Raw genomic sequence first — 10,326 nt, forward strand, 5'->3', positions numbered from 1 at the left:
AGGATGGCTAATCACCCGATAGGGTATACAGGCGCTTGCAGGTCTCGGAGGCTTATTCGAACAGCTAGGTCTTGAGGGCCATTCGCAATTCCAGAAGTGGGATAATGGTCCGGAGATGCGTGGGTAGGCTGTTCCAGGTCTTTGCTGCAATGTGGGTGAAGGAACATCCTCCACTTCTGCTTTGGTAAATGTGAGGAGTATGGACAAATGAAAAGAAGGTGGAGTGTAGCATTCTCGTCGGTTGGAAGAAGCTTGGTAGGTGTTTAATGTAGGCTGGTCCTTGGTTGTGTAGAATCTTGTGTGCATGGGTCAGCAGCTTGAATTGTCATCTCTTCTGTATAGGGAGCGAGTGGAGTTTCCTGAGGTGTGGTGTGATGTGGGTTAATCAACAAAGGCCTAGGGTGAGTTTGGCTGCGGCATTCTGTATGGTCTGAAGTCTCTGTAGGAGGTGTGGGGTGATTCCTACATATTGGCCATTGCAGTTGTCCCGTTGGCTGGTGATGAGGGCTTGTGTCATGGTGCGTCTCATATGTAGGGGTAGCCACTTGTAGACCTTCCATACCATGCGCAGAGTGAGGAAACAGGTGGAGGAGACGGTATTGATCTGTGATTTCATGGTGATTAGTGTGCCCACATGTAACATTTGTATTATCTAGAAATCCCTGCCATACATGACGCTATAACTACAATGTACAGGACCGAAAGTCTAATCTTTCTGACAGTTATCCTAGTGTCAATCTCATGTAATCTGCGTTACCACATAATGCCATATACCCATTCACTACCTGATCCCTTGATCCCTTATCTTCAACAAGACAGGCATGGAATGTATGAAAGGTCCTGTGGAACATTACTGTTAACAGGAGGGCACAGATACAGGCTATACCAGTTCACCTAACTAAGCACTCAATACTAACCAGATAAGTGTGCAAAGATTGGCGAAATCTGCTACACAATGCTGGTCACCAGAAGATCTTAACATAATCCACCATGCAGGTTCCTAATAGCAACGTACCCTGAGCACCCACATACTAACATGACAAAAGGATGTTTATAACACAGTGCATCTTGGCTCATCTCCTCAGTTGATATGTCAGGACAGCAATCATTTAAAATAGAACTGTCCTGCAGCATATCCAGGCAGATGATTGAAGCCCACTAACTCCTTCTCCACACCTGCTACCTTCTCCAAATCCATAAAATCACAGAGTGGATGACCCCTGCCACAATGAGCAGAGAACATTAAAAAAAGTTACCAATGCACTAAAGAGAGCTGGAGAACTAGCCAATGCTACTAGCATACCACAAGCTAAAAAATGAACTTCTGTCTTCAACATGTTCTCATCCATCACTCTGCCAAGCACCACGTCTTATAAAATGATAACTGTATCTCAGTGGTCATCTCACACATGGAAAAGCATCCCAGATAGGCTCAAACCAAGGACAACACACTTCCAACCACATACCTACTTGGTGTAGCATAATATCCATGTGCATAAGCACTTCAGCACCCCACTTTGGGGTAATACGCATCATACAAATGTTAATATACATTACCTTCCATTCTCTGCATAGCTCCTCCCTCTACTACTTTAAGTTGCATCATGGTCTGATTTATTCTGTATTATTATATTTCAGGAAGTGGCCCACACCTCATTTTATAGATCACAACTTCTTCTGCGAAACTTTATCCCTGCAACCTCTAGCCTACCTTTTCACTACACCTTACCCCTTCATTAATTCAAATCCCTCCCACTAAGGATCACACCTAACCCCTATTAATGTACTCTACCACAAACTGGAGAAAATGCATGGATTTGATTTCTTAAAAGCACAAGACTAATACCAGTAACCACAAATAACCAGTATCCATTGATTAACCATTAACCTTGGTTTCTAGAGTAGCGTGCCAATCACCACAAAATGTTTCAATTTCACGTATAGGTTAGTAAGTACTATATGAATGCAATTACACTACAAAGCATGGTCTCTACAATTTTACGGGACTGATATGTCTCAGGCTATTGCATGAACACACGTTTTGCATTCAGAGACTGGTAATATGGCAACAGCGTGTAGTAGAATTGTAAGTTCCATGTCACGCTGTTTATGTGTGTTATGTTCCTTATGGTTTACGTTTTCTATTCAGTGAAGTAACAAATGTTTTTGCCGTGGTGTATCATTTGTATTTCACTTCTATAGTTTTTGTTTAGTTTAAGTAGTTCTGTGTGAAGTTCCAGTTAATGTGAGCATAATTGCAGGCATAGTTCTAGCATCATATTGGTAACCTTCTCTGTGACATGCATGCATTACCATTTACTCCCTTGAAACTTTTATTGCAATACAACAAAATCGAGGGAGAGTGACCCATTGTGGATATATTAAAAAGGCAAATGCTGGGGGCGTGGCTAGCGGCCGAGTAAAATGGCTGCTGCCTAAGGGAGCTCCGGTGAATTAGTAGCCTTTCACATCAATCCGGACATATATCCGTACTATAAATGCGCCCCAGAGACTTGCACTAAGGCCCGGAACCAAGCGGCAGCTGCAGGAGCTACTCTGGTCATGAGCTGACACTGGGGCCGTGCGCAGTGGGAAGCGGACGCCAGAGGCCCTCAGATCAAGCGGCCGCCGGGGAATCAATTACTGGCCGCACCCGGCATAAGACGCAACGGCTGAGGCGGGCCGGGAGACATGGGGGCAGAGATGAGAGCACCTCAGGGCAGAGCAAGACGCGGCATACCCTGACTGCCGATACCGACGCGGAAGCCCGGAGCCAAGGCTGCGGGAGAGTCGATGACGAGGTGAGGCCTGCTACCAGCTGGAAAGCCGGGGACTGGAATGTCTGAGTCCCCCAGGGCCTCATCCGACCGGAAACACAGCGGCCCGCACCCCAGCGGAAATCGGGAGTGGCGGTACCTGCGCCAGTGGGGGGATATGATAGATCAGCCCCCCCTAACTGGCCTTGGGGGGTGGAATCTTTACACTGGCGGGGGGTAAGTACCCGGAGGCCCACAGTGAACGGCCTACACGTTACAGACCGATAATTCTTCTGGGCTGAGGAGGATTCGACTGCACGGCGACCCCCCTACCCCCACCTACCACTCGCAAAACACACCCCTGGGGGGAGCATCACCCTAGAAGGAGGCCCTGAATACTTCGCCGGGCTACAGGGACCGAATGCCCCAAGATCAACACAGTGCCTCACAGCAGGGTACCCTGCCAAACGCCGGAGACGCCATGGCGGGCAGGGGCCCGCGTAATCAGGCCGCGCAAACTAGATTGGACAAATATGCCTATGGTAAAGACTTCCCGTCTCTGCCGGAGAGAAGTGATTCCGCAGAGAAGGTCCCCGGGGGCGACAGCTCCGAAAAAGGTACGTTAGAAGATATTATGACAGCCCTTACGAGTGTCCAGACCACGGTGGGTTTAATCTCCACAGATTTCTCCCTCTTAAGAGCAGACTTCCAGAAAATGTCAGCCCGAGTCACAGAAGTGGAACAGGTCACCAAAACTCTGACGACCAACACTGAGGCTTTGCGAAAAACAGTATCACGGCTCGAAATCGAGAATAAATTATTGGCGGAGAAGCTGGATGATCAAGAAGGACGCTCACGAAGAAATAACGTCCGAATCCTCGGAATTCCGGAAAGTGAAGGGAATCCGGCAATGGACCTCTAGGTGGAGGACCTTATAAAGACTCGGCTACAACCAAAGGGACTATCAGCTTTCTTCTCGGTGGAAAGAGCCCACCGGGTGCCGGGGGGAAAGCCCAGGCCGGGGGCACCCCCCAGATCAGTGCTTGCCCGCCTATTTAACTTTCGCGATCGAGATGCCATATTGGAAACGGCCAGAGTGGCCCCGCCGATCCGAGTCCAGAACGCAGCAGTATCTTTTTTCCCTGACTACACGACGGCGGTCTCCAGACGCCGCCGCAGTTTCTTAGAAGTTAAAAAAGAACTACAAGCCAAAGACTTGCCTTATGCAATGCTATTTCCAGGGAAACTCAGAGTAGTGGCGGAGGGCAAAACATGTTTTTTTGAGATGCCGGAGGAGGCACACGACTGGCTGGAGGGCTGGCGGCGAGCGGATGGACCACGATGTGGGACTGGGGGCCGACGCCGCCGAGGAGAGAGTGAAGACATGAACGGACGGGAACAGCAGCGGTCAGACGAGGACGACCTACAACACACTCAACATGAGGACCTCGGTCAAGAATAACGCAGGCGACCTGAGAATAACTGAAAATCAGAGCATGAACCTGGACAAAGATGCAGTTTTGCTGCTTTTGAGCACTGGTCTGAGGCAGTCTAAGGGGAAAGGGAAGGACTGCGCTTCTCACTGGACCTCTTACCCCCCTCACGCAAGTACAATGTTCGGGGTTGGGATTGAGCACTCTGCTAAGTTGGAGTGGCGGGCAGTTCGAAGTCCGTCGGGCAGGGAGGCAGGGCGGGGGGGAGGGGTACAAGGTTGGGGGGCTTGGGTTCCGAGTTTTTTGGTTTTAGTTTGTAACCGCAATGAAAGAAGGACATCGTACCCGCTGGCTGCTAGACTTCCACACTAAACGGATGATGTAAAATACACACCCCCTACTTGCCCAATTTATGGCGACACTCACCCCAGCTAAAGGTACTCCAGAGGTGACACCCGGTGCTCCGGTCACCCCCCTAACACTACTCACATGGAACGTGCACGGCTTAGGAGATAAAATCAAGCGGGGTCTGGTACTGCAGGCTCTCAAACGTCAGGCCCCCACGTTGGCACTCCTACAAGAAACACACCTCACAGGCACGGCGTGTAAGGCACTGGACAGGTGGGGATATAAAATGGCAGTGCACTCTGAGTTTTCATCAGGCTCCAGGGGAGTAGGTATATTGATACGGAAGTCTTACTCCTTCATAATATTACGGACAAAAAAGGATGATCAGGGGAGATTTGCAGTGGTACGGGGTCAATGGAGGGGAGGGTTATCAACGTAGTGTCAGTGTACACTCCCCAGGCGCTCCATACAGTAGCGCTTCCAGCTCTTAGTGAATTTCTGTTTGCACTGCCAGAAGGGGACCTGATTATCGGGGAGGACTTTAATGCCACGATGACTGCTGACTTAGACAGGTACCCAGTGAAGGCGCAGACACCTGGCATCTCTCGCCTACAGAGTTTCACGGAGGCACTTGGACGACATAGGTGATAAGGCGGGGAAGCTCTTGGCGTGGCTAGATAGGCGGGAGCAGGGTATTAGGGGAATAGAACAACTACGGACGGCTGAGGGACAATTGATAACAGACCCACAGGAGATAGTAAACACACTGGTGCGACACTTCCGAACCATCTATACGTCGATGTCGTTCGTGTCAGAAGAGGAAGCTGCGGCTTCCATAAAAGACAAAGTAATGCCCAAGATCACTCAAGAGGCCTCAATGGAGATGGAGGCAGATCTTGTAGAGGAGGAATTGCACACCGCAATCCGTTCATTACAGTCTGGGAAGGCACTAGGACCCAATGGGGTCCCAATAGAATTGTATAAGCAGATGGCGGACGTTCTCACCCCCCACTTATTAAGTATGTACAACGACAGCCTGGGAAAAGGCGAACTGCCGCAAGATCAGCAACTAGCCACTATAGTGGTTATTCCGAAACCCGGGAAGCCCCCGACCGAATGCGCCTCCTATCGTCCAATCTCCCTGATAAATGCGGAGGCCAAAATTCTGGCTAAAGTTATGGCAAACAGACTTATAGCACACCTCCCGCACTTAATTCATCCGGATCAATCAGGCTTCATGCCAAATAGAAACACCGCGCTGAATCTCAGGCGCTTACATGGGGTGATGGCCAGGGCGCTGGCCCTGACGGAGCCGGCAGTAGTGATATCCTTAGATGCAAGAATGGCTTTCGACATGGTGGAGGGGAGTTTCCTTATTGCAGTCCTTAGTCATCTAGGGTTCGGCCCCAAATTCTGCGCCTGGGTCTGCCTCTTATATAACAGCCCGCGAGCGCATCTGACGGCCAATGGGCACATATCGGACAGCATAGCGTTGACAAGAGGGACACGCCAGGGGTGCCCCCTGTCACCGCTCCTTTTCGCGTTGGTGTTGGAGCCCTTGGCAATTCAGATCAGAGGAGACCCTTTCCTGAAAGGAATCCGGTGGGCAGAAGACTGGGAGGACCGTCTGTCCCTCTATACCGATGATGTCCTGGTGTACTTGACAGACCCTGAACACTCCCTACAAGTGCTTCTTGAGATATGTGACAGTTACGGGAAAGTGTCGAGCTACACTATCAACTGGTCCAAGTCTGTCCTGTACATATTGCAGGGACCCGCGCCACGTCTCCCTGAAAGCTGCCCACTTCTGGTCACCCGTAGTTCCTTTAAATATCTGGGCATTCATATCACAGCCGGACCAACAGATTTCTTCACCAAAAATTTGGCACCCCCACTGGAGCGTTTGAGGAGAGATGTGGTGCTTTGGGCGCTGCTCCCGCTAACGCTGTTGGGAAAAGCAGCATTGTTTAGAATGATGGCCTTACCTCGTTTCTTATACGCCCTTGAAAACACACAGTACCCAGTGCCTTTAAGGTATTTTAAGCAAATAGCTGCACAGGTGTCCACGCTACTGTGGGGCAATAGGCCGGCTCGAATAGCACAGGCGAAATTGAGCCGCGGTTGGTATGACGGAGGAATAGCGCTCCATAATGTTAAATTGTATTATTGGGCGACTCACCTCAAAATTATTAATCAATGGATACACGCCCCCAAGACGACCCAGCCTAGGGCAGACAGGTCCCAGCTGGGCACAGGAGCTATGCTTGCGGTGCTCTACAATAAAGACCATGTTCTGAAATTAGTAGGACCGACAAAACACACAGCTACACTATGGCATGCAGCACAGGCACGACTGGGATGGAGGGGGATCCTAACACGACTTACCCCACTATGGGATACAAACAAACTGGGGTGTTTGCGTAATAGCAAGGGATTTGACCAATGGGACAACATTGGTATCTCCACGATAGGCGACCTGTGGGATAAAGGGAACGTGATTCCGTTTGCCCAGCTCAGACAACAATATGACCTTGCTCCATCTGAGGCTTTCCGATACACGCAAATACGACATGCGCTGCTGGCGGCACTACCGCAGGGTACGGAGGTCCCTGAGGCTTCCCTGCTGGAAGACGGACTGCTCACAGACTATATGAAGAAACACGCCACGTCGTTTACTTACCGTAAGTTAATCAATAACCTGCCGGACCCTACAACACCTTTGAAGGACAAATGGATGCTCGACGTGGTGGACATAGACGAGTCGGAGTGGCAGGAGGCACTGGCCTCTCCTAAGGAGGTAGGGATAGCAGCACGGCTCCGGCTCGTACAGCTTAAGATCCTGCACCGCACATACCATACTAAAAGCACACTACACAAAATGGGCAGAATACAGCATCCATACTGCCTTAGTAGATGTGGGGAGGAGGGATCCTTCTTTCATACACTATGGGACTGTCCCAAGATAGCTGATTTCTGGAGGAGGGTACTGAGGACGCTGTCACAAGTCACAGGTGTGTCACTGGTTCCAGAGCCACGAAAGTGCCTGCTAAACATGTGGGAACCCAATGACCTCACGCGCCTGTCGTAAACGTGGGCTACACTGGGGCTCATGGTGGCAAAGCGCAATATAGCGCAATATAGCGCAAAAATGGGGAGCTGAGGATTTACCATCACTAACGGCCTGGTGTAAGGACATAGACCTAGCTATGATGGCCGAAAGGACGGTCTACATAAACCGGGGTTGCCCCCAAAAATGGACCAAAATATGGGAAGCATGGAACATTTACCGGGGGAACATATGTGAGCCTATACCTGACTATGAAGACGACAGTTCTGATGATGACCTGTGAGGTATGTGTTAAATACAATGTCTAAAGTCTTTATTGCAGCCGGACGGATTACTGTAACATTCACTGCTGGTTTTTCAAAGCGGTTATATACGTTGATTGTAACAGATGATACTCTACATTCTGATTTACTTGCCAATATTGTAAAGGCAAATAATAAAAACAGATTTAAAAAAAAAAAGGCAAATGCTAGAAACAGCAAGAAAAATAAGCTAAAGTAAAGTAATGCTTAAGGTAATTGTGTAACACTGTCATAATGAAGATGGCACTCTGGTTTGGAAATTGTGCCAGCTGCTTAAATGATCATCAGCTATTCTGATCGATTTTGCTCACAGGACATGACAGAATGGCTGGACAACTAGTCATCTTTAGGAAACAAATATGTAGCACTACCAGATTTCCATTCTATACTGCGAAAAAACACTGGGGTGATGGTGTTGTGAAAGAAATTCACACAATGACATCTACATTGGCTGAATGTTATTCAGTTACATAAAGAGGACTAAGAATTATAAAACCTACTGATGGTCGATTTATTTAAATAGGTTTAAAAGAGAATCCCATTTGGAACCTCACAGTTAATGCATTTTGGGCCAGATGGGCAAAACTGTTTGGTGGTCACAAACACTCCTGTTTGGAGTTTGCAACCCCAAAAAAAGTTGTGGCCATGTATGAATCCTGTTTTAGGAGTTGGTAACATTTTACCAACTCCTAAAATGGAATTGCGACTGGATATTGATTTTGTATTCAGAAGGGGTGTGTTGTGGATGACTCTTCCAAATATTGAATCAATACCAGATTTATCATTTGTTACAAATTGCAAATCCGGTTGCAAACTTTTGAAAGTTACAGACTTCCAAGTTGGGATGGAAGCTTATTAACAAAAAGGAATAGGTCCCCTTTGGATTTTTTCCCCTTTGTGAACTGTGGAAAAAGTTTCAGTGGGAGTAGACAGTGGTCCAGAAGATTGCTGCCAACTCCCACAGAACCTTTTAAAATATATATATTTTTTAAAGCAGGCATGCTTTCTTTATTTAAAAAAAAATCTTTCTTAAAAAGCAATCACAGACATTGTAGTCTGCTAACCCTTGCAGGCAATCAACACTCTGATTGCCAGTTTTTGGAGTAAGTCGCAATTGTCTACCTGCCTTATGAATATAAATGAGTGAGGTTGGACAGTGACCCACTCTGATTCAGAATTTTATGAACTGCCCTATTAATATAGAGGTTGGTTCACAAAATTCAATATTGGTCGCAAAAAGAAAAAAGTGATCGCAAATTGCGACCAATCTCTGCGACTAGTATATTGATACATCTGGCTCTCAATACAGACCTGGGACAAAGTGTTAAAGTTTTTTAAGAGGGGCCCTGCCTCATCTAACCTGCTTTGCAGGAAAGGGCTCTTCAGAACCTGTAGAATTTACAAAATATCATAAAGTTTCTCACTTTCCAACCATTATTTATGCTTTTGCCTTGCTGCGGTTATCCAGGAAAACAGGCCTCATCACTAAAGTACTGTGGAGACAGGTGGTGTGGTACTTCCACGCAGGCCTAATTTGCCATCAGTTTCCACCGTTCACGCCTATTAGCAAACTTTAATTCGGGGCTGTGCATCTTTATGGAGTGGTCAGATGTGCGTTTCTAAAGTCACTTACAGCAGTATTTATAATTGCAAGTTGTCTTCCTTGCTGCTGACAGGACATTTAGGTACTTTAATTTGCATAAAAGAAGTTAATATTGTATCTGCTAACATTGATTTGAAATTTAGATAGCTGGTCTATAACTCTGGTTCACAATATTAGCCGGCTCTGAATTCCCATAGAAGCCCAGGTTCACACCAGAACCTGGGCAGCTATGGGAATTTCACAAAGGCATATTATCAAGCCCATTATCGCCACTTTAAGCCGCTAATGCGGCGATAATTTTGACGCCGTTCTTGAGAATATGCCCCCGAGTATTCACAAATCTCTTGTTCAGTATTTTCAGATGCTTGGCTGATTAGAGAGATGGGCTAGGTAATTATTTTGCTTAAATGTAGTAGAATGAAATGGAAACATTAATGAGTTGTACCCTCTCTCTTAAAAAGTGACTACAAGAATGATATCACTGTTTCATTCTTACTCTCACTATGCTAACAATCAAAAGCAAATTGAGTACACCATTTATCTTCAGCGTTTAAAGTTTAGTCTCATATTTTGTTCCTAGTTAATCGATTATCGTATGGAGTTCAGCAGATGGTGGACTAAAGAAATGAGAACAATAAAGTTCCCCTCCCAGGGCACTGTCTTCGATTATTTCATTGATCCAGAGACAAAAAAATTCACTCCATGGAGTGAAAAAATTCCAGATTTTGAAATGGAACCCGATGTCCCTCTACAGGTAAGTTTTTAAATACAGTTTGTTTAGGCTGCACACTATGTTGAAGGCATCGCAAATGTATTA

The 10,326-nt window shown here is 47.2% G+C and overlaps 1 protein-coding gene across 1 annotated transcript in view; it reads left to right on the top strand.

Annotated features, from left to right (window-relative positions):
- The window catches only part of LOC144824202 (dynein axonemal heavy chain 11-like), a 3,356,387-nt gene that overhangs the window by 1,932,742 nt on the left and 1,413,319 nt on the right, over positions 1-10,326 (top strand). Inside the window, exon 56 of the mRNA XM_078683354.1 lies at positions 10,090-10,263. Within this exon, the coding sequence (XP_078539480.1) occupies positions 10,090-10,263 (174 nt within the window). The remainder of the gene's footprint in view (positions 1-10,089; positions 10,264-10,326) is intronic.

The sequence above is a fragment of the Lissotriton helveticus genome, chromosome 3_1 (assembly GCF_964261635.1).
Source record: "Lissotriton helveticus chromosome 3_1, aLisHel1.1, whole genome shotgun sequence".
Taxonomy (NCBI): Eukaryota; Metazoa; Chordata; class Amphibia; order Caudata; family Salamandridae; genus Lissotriton; species Lissotriton helveticus.